At 48.4% G+C, this 18,939-nt stretch overlaps 1 protein-coding gene across 3 annotated transcripts in view; it reads right to left on the bottom strand.

Moving 5' to 3' along the window:
• The window catches only part of LOC137431449 (rho-related GTP-binding protein RhoE-like), a 34,646-nt gene extending 18,130 nt beyond the window's left edge, over positions 1–16,516 (bottom strand). For 2 of the 3 annotated variants that reach the window (XM_078782030.1, XM_078782031.1), the window contains exons 1-3: positions 16,294–16,516; positions 12,847–12,934; positions 11,003–11,112 (exon numbers count right to left, since the gene is read on the bottom strand). In XM_078782030.1, coding sequence (XP_078638156.1) covers positions 11,003–11,112; positions 12,847–12,934; positions 16,294–16,446 — 351 coding nt within the window. In that variant the 5' untranslated portion in view covers positions 16,447–16,516. Of the gene's footprint in view, positions 1–11,002; positions 11,113–12,846; positions 16,084–16,293 lie in introns of those variants that run through there. The other variant, XR_013624119.1, reaches the window with a different exon arrangement.
• Positions 16,517–18,939: the final 2,423 nt, after the last annotated feature.

The raw sequence follows: 18,939 nt of genomic DNA, 5'->3' as shown, positions 1-18,939 counted from the left end.
GCTCACGAATTGGCAACGGTTGTGCAGCATTCTTGGCCCAGTCTCCCATAACGACCACACACCTCCTCCTTAGTTTAAGTGTTGATGGAGGAATTACTGATTTCCATCTGTGTGAGGGAGAAGGGAGAATGTGGGAAAGGGTGGGAATATTTTCTGGTTTTCAAATTCAATTTTTCTTCCTTAAATTTTCACCTCGACATAAATGTAATAAAATTTATGCTTCCTTCGGGAAGTCCTTGTTTATGGTGGTTGATGAAAGGGGTAGACAATGACAACTTAGAAATCAGTTATCGTCTACCTCTCCCTATCTCGGATTAGATGCCAAGGGAAAGCATTACCTGCATCAGGAGGAAAATCACACCAAGGAATTCTGCACACCTGAAACATTTGATGCTGATATTACAAAGAATACTGTCGCCAAAGCCCAATGGTCATAAACGGTATATTCCAGCAATGCCCCAATATTCGCGTTATCAAACGGCTCGGTCATGGACGATGTCCTACGTCAGTTTGAATGTGTATTAGAGGATGAAAGGTGGCTTTCAACAGCAAAGCTGTATCTATCAAGGGGTGTGTGTGTGTGTGTGTGTGTGTGTGTGTGTGTGTGTCATGTGTGTGTCATGTGTTATCAGAAACATGACATGTTGGGACCAAATAATAAACTCCTTTCATTGCAAATACCTCTGATCAACATGTTCAATAAATGATACTCTGACGAATATAGAACACTGGCTGATGCACGTGAACAGTTGATGCCGAAATGGAGCCAGAAGCATTGTGAAAATTTACAAAGGCATCCAATAACCCATTCCTCCCTCCCCAAAATGCTGGTTGCCAAGACAACAATATGTCAATCTCGACGCTCACTTGCCACAAAACCAAGCTGGCCATTTGACTTCATTCCGCAGGTTTTCATCAAACATGCAGATATTTAAAATAAATGTGTCATTCGAAAGCTTTTGTCTCACTTGATCATCTGGCAGCCGTGGTCATAACTACGTTTTGACAATACGATTACAAACGGCTACTATACGACAAACTATTACTACCCCAATTATTCCTGCCTCCTTGTGAGGTCGGTCAAATCCTTTCACAAACTGGATGGCCAATTCTGAGGTTCACCTGAAAATGCACGAATTAGACATTTGTTCAGGGTGCCGGTGATAACTCGCCGACTCATTGTGAAAGACATCATGGCATCTTCAACATCCACCAACCAATTCAACATCCACCAATAATATCAGGTGGTACACCCAGCTTAACATCCATCAAAGGGACGGTGCACTTTGGGATGCACCATCTTGACAGTTTCTACTTGTTTCGGGATTCAAATGCAAGTGTGCCACCTCCAGACCATCCTGCCGGACATGAATATCCTTGATAAATTTAAATGACAATAATTACACGATACATTAAAACACCAAAACCACAAAGCAGCTGTATTCAATATCAATACGCAGAAGTTGATACAGTTGAAAACGCACGGAAATGCGACGACGACGATGACAAAACTGCATTAACTCACCAACAAGACCACAATCGTTTTGGGTGATCACCTAGTCTATAATGTGTGTCTCATAAAGTTAAATAGTTCCATCAGGTCATGGCCGAATTCTGGTGACATTCATGATCAGATTTCTCCAAACATCCCGATCCTGCACTGCTTCCTGAAGCTCCAGCAGAGACAGCTTGGTTGCAGCTTTTACCTTCGGGAACTCCAAGGCCCGAGCTCGAGTCCCCGAGCACATACAAGCTCTGCCTCTTCCTCTTCTTTCCTCAACAATACTCAGCATGTTTGATTTCTCCAGACTTTTCTGCACACATAATGTGTCCAAAGTATTAGTTTCTGTTTTAGCATCAGTACTTCTAATGTACATGCTGGTCTAATTTCCTCAAGTTCTGATTTATTTGTTCTTCTTGCAATCCATGGAATTTTAAACCTTTATCTCCAACACCACATTTCAAATCTGTTTATCTTCTTTCTTTCTTTTTCACGGTCTATGACTCACTTTCATAGATTGTAACTGGAAGTACTAGACTAGAGCATTCACCGGTCTCCTCTTGGTTTGTTTTGTCAATCCTGACATAGCTGTTCTCCCCAACGCTCTACAATCTATTCGTTTCTCCTTCACATTATCGACTCACTTCAATCTTAGAATCCAGGAAGGTGAGACTTTCCACTATTTCCACATGATAGTCTCCCAACCTGAACACATCGATTTTGCTAGTTCACAAGATTTATTTTTTTTTTAAATAAAAACCAGCTTTTTGACTTTCCTTCTTCACTGTCTGCAGCAGTTTAATCAAGTCTCACAGAAGGATCTTAAAATTTTGTTCACAAAAATGAAGCAAACAAACAAATAACCTCAAACAAGAATACAAGCACACAAAGCTGAAGGTTCACGTGGGGCGCTCAATACCCTTGCACTGGTCCTGGAGTTAGTCCAAGTGGTCTAAAAGCCCGTACCTCGAATGACCACGTGCCATGTAGTTATTTATGAACAAAAGGTTTATTACCACAGATAGAGCAGGAGGGAGGAAACTTGGTAACTGAGTACACCTCTGATGTTCTTGAGGACAACAGTGATGGGCAAAAAAAACAAACAAAAAAAAAACTGAAGAGTGGTTTGTATCATGGGATAACAGCCCGCGTCTGACTGCAGGGAAAAGGCAGGGGGTGGGGGCTGTTGGGGAAAAAGCCTTTAGCTCAGGAAGGATTGACCCCTCGACATATAGTGAGCGTATTGTTACGTTTGTGGAGGGTAGGTGATGACATACCATAGTGGAGATAGAACGGTGTAAATTAGCATGGACCGTGGACGCGTATAGAAAGCCCATTTTGATGTACATAGACAGGGAAACTGAGCTTAAGGTTGTTTATGTGTTCTTCACACGGGGGATGAAGACATGCTAATTAGGTAGGGTTTAAGGATAATTCCCAGGCTAACCCCCGCTCTTGCAGGGAAAATGGCCTTAATATGCCTGTTGTTGTGTTGTGTCCCCGAGCTTTGTGATTGGTCGTATGACGTCAGCGATCGAGGGACTTCGAGAACGGAGGAAGAAGAATCTCTCTCCGCTGGTTCTGGCTTGAACAAGAAGCGGCACCATATTTCTCTGTTCGTGTTGGTGGGATTTTGCTCGTGTGAGTTTTGGTGCGTGCTTTTGAAGAGTGAGGAGCTCTTGGCTGCGTGGGCAGCATTGCAGAGGAAGAAGAATCGCTCCGACTGAGTCTCTCTGTCTGTCTCTCTCTCTCGTGGCTCATGTGGAGGTTTTGAGTAGAGCTTTCGGAGCTCGTGCGAACTTTTGCAAAGTCGGAGGGGGAGGTTTTGTTGGCTGTGGTGCTTTTCGCAGGAGTTGGAAGCCGCGTCTCACTTGGCGGCGGGAACAAAGAAGGCCCTTTGACTGCTTGCCTACGCATGGGTGCTTAACGTGGGGTTGTCGGGGCGCTTCCCGCACGAGCAGCGTTGGGCCACTTCGTACTGCAGACGTCTTTCAACGACCTCGGGGAGCAAAATTAGTATCGGCTGATATTTAAAAAAAAATCATCATTTTAGTTTCATTATCTTTCCCCCTGTCTGTTTTTGTGTCTGTGTAGAGATGGTCGATCACAGTGTAGAGGGCTTGAACGGCCTCGGAGTTAAAGCATCGTTACGGCTATCCGTCACCCTGCGGTATTAACTACAGGGCCAACTTGACAGTATTATAATATAGACTAGCGGTAACCTGTGAAAATCATGGGCATAAAGTGTTTATGTTCATACAAATTAACTTGACCTTCCTCTTCCTTTCCGCTTCCTTTCAAAATAATTGTGTCAGTTGGCACCAAAATTCATTCTGGCGGATTGCCTGAATATCGCTTTGTATTCAACTGCAGTATTGTCTCTTATAGTGTGGTTACTGGTAAGTATCCCCTTTACATTTCTGATCACATTTATATTTGTATTAAAAGGCATAGCATGCCTCTCGAGTCGCTGCGCGTCCGGCACACATTGGGACGTCTTCTTATTCTCCTCGGTATCAAGTGCAGCATCTCACTGTGCGTAAAACAAAATGGCGTGGGTTATTCAAAACTTTTCACCGATTTTCAGCTTTTATTCCACACTTAGACATTTGGAGACACATGTATGTTTATATGGAAGGGTTAGTCATAACTACATAGTATCACACATAACTTAGGGCGACAGGAGCAATAGCTGGAGAGAAGTTCCGATTACAAACTTCAGAAATAAGTGTTTTAATGATATAGATATTGTTACGTTTGTGGGGGTAGATGATGAAATACCATAGTACAGGTAGGATCGTATAGGTATAGCATGGATCGTGAACGGGTAGGAGACATTTCAATGTATTAAGTAGGGAAACTGGAGCTTAAGATTGATTATGTGGCTTCACACGACGGGTGGAGCTATGTTAACTAGGTAGGGATTAAAGTTAGTTCTCCCCAGTATGTGATTGCCCCCCTGTGGCTTTCCCTACGTTTTTACATTTACAAGGCTGACCATGCAAAACGTCCATTAAATCACCACCACCACCGACTGCTGGACATTGCTGATCAGCGAGTAGGCCATGCCTTATTGCCTTAATGACGCTCACGCCAAGCAAAGCCAGCAGGCCACGTCCCGAAGTTCGTCATTGGTCGTGGAGATGGGGTAATCCAAGAGCGCTCGGGGATTGGTCAGTGTGACGTCATGCAGAAGGTGCTCGTAAAAACGACCGTTGGACAAAATTACTCGTGTTTTTGGCTGGAAGAGGAAGGTCACGCTCTCTCAGTATCTCTTTGCTGGTTCTGGCTTGAAGAAGAAGCTCGTCATCGTTGGTGTGCTGGTCGTTGTGGTGCACTTTTGAAGAGAGTGAGGAGCTCTTGGCTGTGTGGGCAGCATTGTGAAAGAGGTCTTGGCTGTGGTGCTCTTCGGAGGCAAAGGAGACTGTCCTATCTTCTTGCCTTACGCCGATGGCTGCGACTGACGCGGCGCCGCCACCATCCTGTGCGTTTCCCGCCTGTGGGGCTTTGAGTTCGGCGACCACAAAGCTCCTCAAAATCCTCATTGTGGAGCAAAGCTGAGTGGCGGCCGACTAAAAGAAACCATCGTTTTATTATCTTTGCCCTTGTCTGTTTTTGTGGTGGAGTGGAGACGTCTCAAATTAGGATTTAGTTTTACCTCAACCTTTATTTTGCACTAGCAGAAGTACCCGGCATTGCCGGGCGGGGGAGGGGAGAAGAGGGGGAGGGGGAGATGTGGAGAAGAGGGGGAGGGGGAGGGGGAGAGGGGAAAAGAGGGGGGATGGGGAGGGTGAGGGACGGGAGGGGGAGGGGGGTGGGAGGGGGAGGGGGTGGGAGGGGGAGGGGGTGGGAGGGATGGGAGGGGGAGAGGTGGGGAGGGGTGAGGGGGGGAGGGGGAGGGATGGGAGGGTGAGAGGGCTGAGAGGGGTGGGAGGAGGAGGGGGGAGGGGTGGGGGGGAGGGGGAGGGGAGTAGAGGGGGGGAGGGGAGGAGAGGGGGGAGGGGAGGAGAGGGGGGGGGAGGGGAGGAGGGGAGGAGAGAAGAGGGGGGGGAAGTACCCGGCATTCAGTGTATAAACGTGAGGGAGAAGAGGGGGAGGGGGAGGGGCAGGGGCAGGGGGAGGGGGAGGGGAGGAGAGGGGGAGGGATGGGAGAGGAGAGGGGTGGGAGGGGGGAGGGGGAGGGGTGGGAGGGGGGAGGGGGAGGGGTGGGGGAGGGGAAGGGGAAGGGGTATGGGGGAGGGGAAGGGGTAGGGGGAGGGGGAAAAGGGAGGGGGAGGGGGAAAAGGGAGGGGGAGGGGGAAAAGGGAGGGGGAGGGGGAAAAGGGAGGGGGAGGGGGAAAGGAGGGGGAGGGGGGGAGCGGGAGGGGAGAAGGGTAGGGTGGAGGGGGAAGGGAGAGGGAGGGGAGGACTGAGGGGGGAGGGGGAAGGGGGGGGAAGGGGGAGGGGGAAGGGGGGGGGAAGGGGGAGGGAAGGGGAGGGCCAGTCAACAATGACGTTGCAGTTCTCATGGTTGGAGAGCAGCACAACAATCGCGACATCGTCCTGAATCTTCGCAACAGCACGAAGCGGATTTGGAGACTCACCGATCCTGTGACGCCCTCCAGTACCGGCGTTGCGGGTGGGGGAAGGGAGACCCGTTTATTCCCAACCCGTACATTCGCCCTCTCGACTCAAGCTCACTCGGACAAAAGCCTCGCACAAATTACACCGTGAAGGCCCAATGGCCATGTCTATGCCACAAATCAAGTACGTGAGCGAGTCGGGCGCACTGCATTGAAAATATATAGAACGCTCATACTCCGTGAAAAGTGAAGCCAACTGGCGGCGGAGATGGAACATCACGTGATCGCTCTGAGCGAATCAGCGCGCTGTTCTGCCACCGGTCAGAATCCGTGTATAATATTCCTCGCTGAAAAAAAATCTATGTGAAACATGCTACTATCTATGCTAAATCATGCTAAAATCTATGCTACTTGCTGTGAGTTTATGGCGGCAAGGAACATCACGTGATCGCGTCACGAACATCATTCGTGATCATGTCATCACGTGATCGTCATCAATGAGCGCGAATGAGCGAATCGGCGCGCTGGAAATTTTCCTTCCTTACTCATGGCGGAAATAAATATACTGCCGTAAATATGGTACATTATTAAAAAATAAATGTACTACAATATTTTTGAAAAATTTCATTGGTTGCTAGGAGACGGCAGCATGTAAAAACCGTTTGAATATTTGAAATACAGTTCGATCCAGAGGTAAGTGGTATGGTCTTGCTGGTTGGTGGACACGATATGTGTAAGGGAAATTATTTTGGTGTCCTGTATCTGGTCGTGCTAGTTGGTGAACACGGTAAATTTAAGGGAAATGATTTTCTGTCATTCTTCTGAGTGGTTGCTTCTCCTTCCCCGTATTTTTGTTCATTTTATTGTTTTTTTCCACTCTCTTGAGTTGTGGGCCTTCCTTGAGTGGTATTACATTTATCATCATCATTGGAATGTCTGTTGTAAAGATATGGACATCAAGTCCGTATCTTGACGCAGAGAGCATCAAGCACCATCTTTTTATACCAGGCAACGGCAACGCACTAACGCAGACCTCGCTCGGCCCCGCCCACAGCGACCTCGCTCGGCCCCGCCCACAGCGACCTCTCTCGGCCCCACCCATAGCTGCCTCGCTCAGTCCCGCCCACAGCGACCTCGCCCGGCCCCGCCCACAGCGACCTCGCTCGGTCCCGCCCACAGCGACCTTGCTCGGTCCCTCCCACAGCGGCATCACTCCGCCCTACACGGCACTATCTATATATTATTCGTACAATGCCGGGTACTTATGCTCGCTGAAAAAAAATCTATGTGAAACATGCTACTATCTATGCTAAATCATGCTAAATGCTAATCATGCAGAAGTACCCGGCAAAAACGCAATCGCTTTTCGCTCTGAAATACGTGTGAACGCGTAACTGAGTTAATGGCGGCAACGAACATCACGTGATCGCTCTGAGCGAATCAGCGCGCTGCTCTGCTACCGGTCAGATTCCGGTCATAATATTCCGCGCTGAGGTAAAAAAATATTATGAAATAAATTTTTAGTTCGGCCATGTTCTTCCCAGGCTCAATGGCCATGTCTGTGCCAAATATCAAGTACGTGAGCCTCTCCGTTTAGGAGTCTACCGGTAACATCTCACACACACACACACACACACACACACACACACACACACACACACACACACACACACACACACACACACACACACACACACAGTTTTATATATATATAGATTACATTTACTTTCATTAAATTAATTATTGTTGCATTTCATTTGTCGTGTGTGTTTATTCATTGTGGGTTCCGGAAATCAACCAGTGTGCTTCGTCCAGGTAAGCACCGCCAATTATTCGCCCGTTTGCCTCGGAAATCAAGGACTGTCCGGCTATCCGTCCAAGGCTGGTGTTCATCGGCTACAGACATGACAATATAAATGCGGTATGTAGAGGTGACAGTGATGGTAAAGTGTATATAAATAAATAATTAAAGGTTGTGTGGTGGTAATGGTGATGGTAAAGTGTACCTGAATCTAAATAAATAATCCAAGGTGGTATGTCGGTTTTAGAATAGTAAAATTATATAAATAAATGATTCACGGTTCAAGCATGTCAGTCGGGAAGATAGTAAAATTGATTTTTTTTTGATGTGCCATTCTCTTTCGAGCATTGGTGCTGCTGTAAAAGTTTATTGGCAAGAGTTGTATTGGGTGCTTTGCCATTGCCTTCCCAATGTTGATTTTCTGTGCTGTATCCTTTTTAAAATCTGAGTTTTTTTTTTTTTTTTTTTTTTTTTTTTTTTTTTTTTTTTTTTTTTTTTTTTTTTTTTTTTTTTTTTTTTTTTTTTTTTTTTTTTTTGTTTGTTTGTATACAATATCGAGGCTCGTGAAAGAGCGAACATTAATCACACAGAAAGACAAACCGACACATAAAACATATAACATAGGGAGCGGTAGACAAGATGGGGAGAGAGGGGGAAGGACACAAACACAACATTTGAGAGCAGGGACCGAGAGACATGGAGACATCGAGAGATCTGAGAGAGGGCGAGGGTTTTGGGGGGGGGGCGTGGGAAGGGGGCAGTGGGAGAGGTATAAAACATATGGACACTGCCAGGACTTCCAGGAAAGAAGTTGGAATTTCAAACAAGGTGGATCTGGGGTGAATTAGCGGGGGTAGAAAAGATCAAGGTTTTGGATGGGGGAAGATAAGAGATGGTGGTGAACAGCTGTTTTAAAGACCTGGAGGGAGGAGTGGGATTGAAGGGAGTGAGGGAGTTTGTTCCAGAGGCGGGAGAAAAGAGGAATGAAAGAGTGAAGGTGAGCGGAGAGCCGAGATTTCGGCAGTTTAACCATCAGAGGGTTGCTGGCAGATCTTGTGCGACCTGTAGGAATATTTGGGGGACAGAGCACAGAGAGAGCTGGGGGTGCAAGGCCGGAGAGGAGTCGGTAGAAGACAGAAAGACCACCTACCTGCCTGCGGTGAGTGAGTGAAAGGCCCTCAGAGATAGCTTCATCGCGGGAGATTCCAATAATTCTGAAAGCTTTGGTTTCAACAGCGTGAAGCCGAGCTAGGTGTGAGGCAGGAGCACCGGCCCATAGGGGAGAACAGTATTCCATTGAGCTGCGGATGAAAGCCTTGTATGTGGTGAGGAGCTCAGGTGTGCCGAGGAAGGACTTCGCACGACGGAGGATGCCAAACGGTTCCACTATTCGCAATTCAGTGCTAAGCAAAGAAGCAGCAAGTACCATTTTCAGTCTTTGGTATGACTCATTCATCTATCTATAATTCCATTAATCTCTGTGTGTATGTGTGTATGTGTGTATGTGTGTTTGTATGTTTGTCTGTGACCGCTGTTTCTCGACAACCACGGGTCCGATATACTTTAAACTTGCCAGGTATATTGCTGGGGACCCGAGGATGTGCCTTTTCAAGGTTTGAAATTAATCGGACAAGTACTTACCGAGCTATGGCGATTTAGCCGTTCGCCGTTCGCTTTGGCGTTGCGAATGGACCAAACCATTGCATGTAAATAGAGGGGGGGGGGGGGTTCTGTGGTCGTTGCGAATGGACCAAACCATTCATGTAAATAGAGGGGGGGGGGGTTCTGTGGTCGTTACTGCCACGTGGTTTCAAAGTTTTTTTTTGTTGTTGTTGTTTGCACGCATGTTTTTTTGCACCCACGTACGGGCACGCCCTAGGATGTTTACACACACACACCCCTACACAAATTTTTTTTTTTTTTTCTTTTGGCAAGGAACGGGCAGTCGGGCACCCACGTACGGGCACGTCCTAGCTTATATATAGTACGGGCATGCCCTAGTTCATTCAATGATCGTTTTAAGGCCATTTTCCCCGCTAGAGCGGGGAATGACATACGGAGTTGACTTTGGTATGACTAACGGAGTTTAAACCACAGACCTCCCAGATACAGGGTGGATGCTCTAACCATTATGCCACCAAGTCTGGTTGGTGAAGTGTAAACAAATAATTCAAAGTGGTGTGCTGGTAAGTGGAAATGGTAAAGTGTATAAAACAACAAACAAATAGCATTTCAAGGCCATTTTCCCTGCTAGAGTGGGGGTTAGCCTTGCGGGCCCCATGACAATCTTCTCCATTTTGCCCTATTTTCTGCATCTCTCCTTGTTAACCTCCTTGCCCGCATTTCTTCTTCCACCATCTTTAGCCAAGTCTTTCTGGGTCTTCCCCGTCCTCTACTTCCTTCTACATTCATTTCCATCACTCTTCTCACCCAGTCACTTTCATCCTTCCTCAACACATGACCAAACCATCTCAACCTGTTCCTCTTCACAGCATCAATCACAGGCTCTATTCCCATCATCTTTCGCAATTCATCATTTGTCTTCCTCTCTCTCAACGATACTCTGCACATCTACCGAACCATTTGCATTTCCAGCCTTCGTTGCTGCTCTATGTTCATTACCCATGTCTCGCTTCCATAAATCATAACACTTCACACATGCAGCATACACCTTTCCCATCAGCTTCAACGACATTCCCCTCCCCCCGTTCAGCAAGCCACTCAGTTCCCGAAACTTCTTCATGCACATATCACTCTCGCAACCGTCGCAGAGTCTGATCCACCTTCTCCATTCAGCATGGAGTATATAAATAGTGTATATAAATAAATAATGGTTCCAAGAGTATATACAGTTCTGTACTATTCTCTCTCCAGATTTTATTTTTAATTCCACGAATTCCAAATTGGCTCCGATCCCAAATTCATCTGACGCATTTCATTTCATGCCTAGATGTTATTGAACACGTGCTAAATACAAAAGAAATGTGTCCGGTGATTTTCGAGTAAAGGCACGGGCAGACAGACAGATAGATAGACAGATAGACAGACAGATAGATAGACAGATAGACAGACAGACAGACAGGACCCAAAATACAAGCTGCCATCTGAGCTGGCGCCAGATTGGGGGCTATTAATTACCTTCTTGAGAACACTGTCGAGCGTTTCTGGGCGACTGATATCAAAGCAGATTAACACAGCATCCGAGTCAGGGTAAGAGAGAGGCCTCACATAGTCATAGTATGAAGAACCTGGAGGGAAAGGGAGACAGGGATTTACTAGATATGGTCCTTGTGACCTTGCAACATATTAACTCACATTAATCTATGCAGTAGATTTAATCAAACTACTTTGACAGATTTAACAAACAACAGATAAAATACTTGTAGAATTTGTGTTCGGTTGGTACTGAGGTTGGTTTTTGGACGAGAGTTGAGGCACTGCACCATGCAGCTCGACTCAAGTAAAATTCCAAGCCGAACAATAGTGTGCATAGCAAGGTGTCAAGCCCCTTCAAAGTCAGACACCTGCAGTACGATAGGCCCATCACGACCCTGTGAAAGTACCGACCAGGTACGGCCTAAACAAACCGTTTGGCAAGTCGAGTTAAAGTCCGAGGAAGGTAAACGTGCGTCATAAAGGAAAATTAATTAAACATCATAATGCAGATCTCGAATCAATCAAATGCTTTAAATTATGCAACGTCTACAAGCCTCCGTACCACTTGTGGTACCCTAACTGGAAATCCAAAGACGAACCAAAGCGAGCACTGAGTCTGTCAAAAACACAATGCCTAGTCTGTCGGAATGGAGGTCGAGCACAACCGAGACATAGCATGCACATCTTTTGTCCGAGTCAAGGTTGGTTCAAAGCAATGCAGGCGCTCAAGCAGGCTTCGTAGGTTGTTCAGCAATCACTCAATTCTCCATTGTTGGAGACAATTTTCCAATTACATTCCCTCCTTCCTGCACACCAACATTCGAGATCCTTTTAATGCGAGGCCAGAGGTTGAATAATTATCCCGCATGAAGGTTCCTTTTGTTAAAATTTTGCACACCTTTTTGTCTCCATGTCAAGCAAGTCCTCGTTTTTAACAAATATATGGGAAACCACGAACTCTACGGGGTGGTCCGTAAGCTTTGCGATTGTACAGGTTGATGATTGAGGGGACGCGAGCGAGTACGCTGTGGAACATCGTGTGGTTGTGAGCACATTGGTTCACGAGAGGTCGCACAAAATGAAACGACGACGGTTCCATTTCCGTAGCCTCTCATGAGCTCGTTTTTTTTTTTTTTTAATAAACACTCTATACATTTATCGGATGCAGCCTGTGGCTACGGGTTGCATCATTGCTGGGAGAGCAGCGACTGTGCCTTCTGTTCCCAGTAAGCTGGTACTTATTTTGCTGACCCCGGAAGGATGACAGGCCGAGTCAACCCACCTGGTGTTTCACGGCACGACAGGGGCTCAACCTCAAGATGCTAAGCTCTTGAGCCAACCACCTTAACTGTTAAGCTGTCTCATGGCAACGATTACATTGGGTAGTTGGTCATTACCTTCCCAGTCATCAGGGCAGGAATTTGGAATTTCTTCCAGGATGCCGAAGGTAGCTCGCCTACTCTTTGCAAAAGACACCATGGGAAACTTAACGTCCACCAGCCAATGGCAGCACAAATGATGTACAGCGCAGGGTCCATCCAAAGGTCGGAACACTTTGTGATGCGGTACCCTACCCGTGAAGTGCTAATTTGACAGTTGATAGTCGGTTCGGGAATCAAACCCGACTAGACAGGTCAAAGGTAAATGCACTCACTACCTCTGCACCATCTTGTCAGACACACGTATACATAAATACACCAATGGAATAAGTTTTAAAAAGGGGAAAAGTGAAATTCTAAAAATAAAGTCCTCCCAAACCCCTGCACCCACTTCCCAATATGCAAGACGTATAAACAGAATTTCGATCCATACTCCTCCATCCTCACCTGCAGTGTCCCACATGCTCAGCTCCACACGACGTCGCTCCACTTCAAATGAAGACGAGTAGCTTTCAAACACCGTGGGCACATACTTCTACAGCAACGACAAATGAACCAAGAGTTAAGCTGGTCGTCCATTATGCTAGCATTAGATCACCATCAATGGAATGAACATCAGAGAAAAGAAACAGGAAGACACCGGTCTAAAATGTCACTGTCCTGTCACTTGCTGTGCAAGAGTCTCCAATTAATTATTTAATCAAAACATTGCAAGCAGAAAGAATCTCTTACAAACAACTACCCAGAGAGTAATGTGATTTGCGAGGGGTGGGGGAAGGAGGAATCCTTGATGGGGTTCACCACTTTGCCAAATATCATGGTTCTGATCTATTGCGGCCAGGTGAGGCTGCATTTTGGAGGATTAGATTCTTCAGGTGAGAACATGGTGTCTCCGTCTGTACATAGATATCAAGACCCAATTGAACATCTCGAAAAAAGAAGGTCATTGTGCACCGGTACACTGGCAAAACTGCCTGCCTCACGATTAAAAAGGGGGAATGGATATTAATGTAGATAGGGTTAATGATAAGAATGGAATTAGTATGAACTCACCCCATCATTGCCAATATTTAACCATTTTAATAAGTTAATGGGAGGGGATGTAACAGGCATGATGGGCCAAAAGGCCACCTGCCCCATTTTCGTTGTGCAAGAGTAAAAACAGTTGGATATGTCATGGTGAAGCGAAAATAGAGTGGAAAAAGGTGATGCGGAGGGGTGAAGTTGGAGGAGTTCCGCGGTGGGGCGAAGTTGGAGGAGTTCCGCATGGTGGGGCGAAGTTGGAGGAGCTCCATGGTGGGGCGAAGTTGGAGGAACTCCATGGTGGGGCGAAGTTGGAGGAGCTCCATGGTGGGGCAAAGTTGGATGAGCTCCGCAGTGGGGCAAAGTTGGAGGAGCTCCGCGGTGGGGCAAAGTTGGAGGAGCTCCGCGGTGGGGCAAAGTTGGAGGAGTTCCGCGGTGGGGCGAAGTTGGAGGAGCTCCGCGGTGGGGCGAAGTTGGAGGAGTTCCGCGGTGGGGCGAAGTTGGAGGAGTTCCGCGGTGGGGCGAAGTTGGAGGAGTTCCGCGGTGGGGCGAAGTTGGAGGAGTTCCGCGGTGGGGCGAAGTTGGAGGAGTTCCGCGGTGGGCCGAAGTTGAAGGAGTTCCGCGGTGGGGCGAAGTTTGAGGAGCTCCGCGGTGGGATGAAGTTGGAGGAGTTCCGCGGTGGGGCGAAGTTGGAGGAGTTCCGTGGTGGGGCGAAGTTGGAGGAGTTCCGCGGTGGGGCGAAGTTGGAGGAGTTCCGTGGTGGGGCGAAGTTGGAGGAGTTCCACGGTGGGGCGAAGTTGGAGGAGTTCCACGGTGGGGCGAAGTTGGAGGAGTTCCGTGGTGGGGCGAAGTTGGAGGAGTTCCACGGTGGGGCGAAGTCGGAGGAGCTCCACGGTGGGGCGAAGTTGGAGGAGCTCCGCGGTGGGGCGAAGTTGGAGGAGCTCCGTGGTGGGGTGAAGTTGGAGGAGCTCCGCGGTGGGGTGAAGTTGGAGGAGTTCCACGGTGGGGCGAAGTTGGAGGAGCTCCGCGGTAGGGTGAAGTTGGAGGAGTTCCACGGTAGGGCGAAGTTGGAGGAGTTCCGTGGTGGGGCAAAGTTGGAGGAGCTCCGCGGTGGGGCAAAGTTGGAGGAGTTCCACGGTGGGATGATGTTGGAGGACCTCCACTGCATTTTGGAGGATTAGATTCACGGTGGGGTGAAGTTGGAGGAGTTCCGTGGTGGGGCGAAGTTGGAGGAGTTCCGCGGTGGGGCGAAGTTGGAGGAGCTCCGCGGTGGGGCGAAGTTGGAGGAGCTCCGTGGTGGGGCGAAGTTGGAGGAGCTCCGTGGTGGGGCGAAGTCGGAGGAGCTCCGTGGTGGGGCGAAGTTGGAGGAGCTCCGTGGTGAGGCGAAGTCGGAGGAGTTCCGCGGTGGGGCGAAGTCGGAGGAGTTCCGTGGTGGGGCAAAGTTGGAGGAGCTCCGTGGTGGGGCGAAGTTGGAGGAGCTCCGCGGTGGGGCGAAGTTGGAGGAGCTCCGCGGTAGGGTGAAGTTGGAGGAGTTCCACGGTAGGGCGAAGTTGGAGGAGTTCCGCGGTGGGGCGAAGTCGGAGGAGCTCTGCGGTGGGGCGAAGTCGGAGGAGCTCTGCGGTGGGGCGAAGTCGGAGGAGCTCCGTGGTGGGGTGAAGTCGGAGTAGCTCCGCGGTGGGGCGAAGTCGGAGTAGCTCCGCGGTGGGGCGAAGTCGGAGTAGCTCCGCGGTGGGGCGAAGTCGGAGGAGTTCCGCGGTGGGGCGAAGTCGGAGGAGTTCCACTGTGGGGCGAAGTTTGAGGAGCTCCGTGGTGGGGCGAAGTTGGAGGAGCTCCGCGGTGGGGTGAAGTTGGAGGAGTTCCACGGTGGGGCGAAGTTGGAGGAGCTCCGCGGTGGGGTGAAGTTGGAGGAGCTCCACGGTGGGGTGATGTTGGAGGAGTTCCACGGTGGGGCGAAGTTGGAGGAGTTCCATGGTGGGGCGAAGTTGGAGGAGCTCCGCGGTGGGGTGAAGTTGGAGGAGTTCCACGGTGGGGCGAAGTTGGAGGAGCTCCGCGGTGGGGTGAAGTTGGAGGAGCTCCACGGTGGGGTGATGTTGGAGGAGTTCCACGGTGGGGCGAAGTTGGAGGAGCTCCGCGGTAGGGTGAAGTTGGAGGAGTTCCGTGGTGGGGCAAAGTTTGAGGAGCTCTGCGGTGGGGCAAAGTTGGAGGAGTTCCACGGTGGGATGTTGGAGGACCTCCACTGCATTTTGGAGGATTAGATTCACGGTGGGGCGAAGTTGGAGGAGCTCCGCGGTGGGGCGAAGTCGGAGGAGCTCCGTGGTGGGGCGAAGTCGGAGGAGTTCCGCGGTGGGGCGAAGTCGGAGGAGTTCCGCGGTGGGGCGAAGTCGGAGGAGTTCCGCGGTGGGGCGAAGTCGGAGGAGTTCCGCGGTGGGGCGAAGTCGGAGGAGTTCCGCGGTGGGGCGAAGTCGGAGGAGCTCCGTGGTGGGGCGAAGTCGGAGGAGTTCCGCGGTGGGGCGAAGTCGGAGGAGTTCCGCGGTGGGGCGAAGTTGGAGGAGTTCCACGGTGGGGTGAAGTTGGAGGAGTTCCGCGGTGGGGCGAAGTCGGAGGAGTTCCGCGGTGGGGCGAAGTTGGAGGAGTTCCACGGTGGGGTGAAGTTGGAAGAGTTCCGCGCCGGGCGGGAAGGAAGTGCAAAGCTACATCCGGTGAAGAATGATGACACGAGCAATGATCAAGAATTTCGTCACATTTACTTAAATGTTCGTGAATGAGTTAACAAGTTGGATTTAAAAAAAACTGTTTGCATTGGATTGTGAGAAGCTCAACGCAAGATAAAAGTGCAAGCCCCGCTTACAGCGTAAAGTAATACAAACACACCTCAGGGAAGCTATCCTTGGCGAACACGTGCAGAAGCGAAGTTTTCCCACACTCGCTGTCTCCAACTACGACGATCTTGGAGCGGATCGAGTGCGTCGTCATGGCCGTTCCACCCTGCCTGCTCTGCCTCTTTGAGCACTCCTGCAGAAGCATCGTCGTGGACCGACGGAGATGCGAGAAGGAATACGACACGGGGAAGGCGCGCACGAGCAAAGCGTTGTGAGAGGGGCGTGGTTTGGGCGGAGCAGGAACAGGGATTGGAAGAGAGAAAAAGAAAGGGAAGTGGGCGGGGCCGACGACGACACCGGCAGGACCCAGCTGGTCCGTGCAGGTGCTCCGCCCCACCATCGACCATGCGGATACAAAGCGCAGCTGCTCTGGGAGGGTGGACACGCACTCGGTCAGAGTCTCAGACGCGTGAAAATATTGCCGTTGGCCATCCCATGATTGATGCTGTGTTGCCGTTGTCGTCCCAATAACATTTACAGCACCGACTCGCAACTCCTCCCCATAATCAGACCTGAAGTGTTTTAGACCTTGGCGGGTTAATTACGCCGTGCACACTAAGCGAAAGGTGCGGTTAAGCAATTGGTTCACTTTGTCTGTCTGTCCAAAAACGTCAGTTTCTGATCGGGGAACAATTACTTCATTTGAATTGAATGTTATATTTTGAACACGAATCGGAAAACAAAGCTGTCGTTTAGCACGACTTTGGATCTGGATTCATCCGGATCACGCATGTGCAGAAAGGTAGAGAATTGGCAGCAAGTTATTTTTCTCAAGTCAAGTCACAAGTCATTTGATCCCAAGTCAAGTCAAATCACAAGAAATTGTCTCTCGTCAAGCCAAGTCACAAGTCATTGTCTCTCAAGTCAAGTCATAACTCATTGTCTCTCATCAAGCCATGTCACAAGTCATTGTCTCTCAAGTCAAGTCATAACTCATTGTCTCTCGTCAAGCGAAGTCACAAGTCATTGTCTCTCAAAGTCATTGTCTCTCAAATCAAGCCATAACTCATTGTCTCTCGTCAAGCGAAGTCACAAGTCATTGTCTCTCAAAGTCATTGTCTCTCAAGTCAAGCCAAGTCACAATTCATTGTCTCTCAAGTCAAGCCAAGTCACGTCATTGTCTCTCAAGTCAAGCCAAGTCACAAGTCATTGTCTCTCAAGTCAAGCCAAGTCACAAGTCATTGTCTCTCAAGTCAAGCCAAGTCACAAGTCATTGTCTCTCAAGTCAAGCCATAACTCATTGTCTCTCAAGTCAAGTCAAATCACAAGAAATTGTCTCTCGTCAAGCCAAGTCACAAGTCATTGTCTCTCAAGTCAAGTCAGGCCATAACTCATTGTCTCTCAAGTCAAGCCATAACTCATTGTCTCTCAAGTCAAGCCACAACTCATTGTCTCTCAAGTCAAGCCAAGTCACAAGAAATTGTCTCTCGTCAAGCCAAGTCACAAGTCATTGTCTCTCAAGTCAAGTCAGGCCATAACTCATTGTCTCTCAAGTCAAGCCATAACTCATTGTCTCTCAAGTCAAGCCAAGTCACAAGAAATTGTCTCTCGTCAAGCCAAGTCACAAGTCATTGTCTCTCAAGTCAAGTCAGGCCATAACTCATTGTCTCTCAAGTCAAGTCATAACTCATTGTATCTCGTCAAGTCAAGTCACAACTCATTGTCTCTCAAGTCAAGTTATAACTCATTGTCTTTCAAGTCAAGTCAAGTCACAAGTCATTGTCTCTCAATTCAGTCAGGTCACAAGTTATTTGGTCTCAAGTCAAGTCATTACTCATTTGGTCTCAAGTCAAGTCATAACTCGTTTGGTCTCGAGTCAAGTCACAAGTCATTGTCTCTCAACTAGAGTCAAGTCACAAGTCATTGTCTCTCAACTAGAGTCAAGTCACAAGTCATTGTCTCTCAACTAGAGTCAAGTCAAAAGTCATTGTCTCTCAACTAGAGTCAAGTCACAAGTCATTGTCTCTCAACTAGAGTCAAGTTACAAGTCATTGTCTCTCAACTAGAGTCAGTCACAAGTCATTGTCTCTCAACTAGAGTGAAGTCAAAAGTCATTGTCTCTCAACTAGAGTCAGTCACAAGTCATTGTCTCTCAACTAGAGTGAAGTCACAAGTCATTGTTTCTCAACGAGAGGCAAGTCAACCAAGCAAACACAACAACGTTGTCAACCCAGTGCCGTCGTTGGCCCATCATTGGGGCAGCGTCAGCCCCGTCGTTGGCCCAACGTTGTTGTGTTAGCTGGGAAGTCACAAGTTATATTTTCTAACTGGACGCCATGAAATTTTTATGGAATGCACCGACATTTTTTATGTAATGCCATCATTTTTATATCATTGAAAATGAGTCAATATACATGTCCCTCTGCAACAAAAATTACCTTGCAGTTGCACTCCTGCAAAAATAGTAAATCGGTCTTGTTGCAATTTTAAAAGTGTGAAATAGTGATTAATCAGCCATAGAAATTGTTTGGTCACTGATGGGTGAAGGGAAGGTTCATACCAGATATATTTTGTTAAATAAACTTCCGAGCTTGCTTCCCGTGTTTAGTAAATTATTATTTTAATAAATTATGAAACCTGTTGCTTTGGGATTACCTTTTACACACCTTAAGGCTTTAACTTGTAACTCATGAAATAC

This window comes from Myxine glutinosa, chromosome 7, assembly GCF_964187855.1.
Source record: "Myxine glutinosa chromosome 7, kmMyxGlut1.1, whole genome shotgun sequence".
Lineage (NCBI taxonomy): Eukaryota > Metazoa > Chordata > Myxini > Myxiniformes > Myxinidae > Myxine > Myxine glutinosa.
This window is presented reverse-complemented; position numbering and strand designations above follow the sequence as displayed.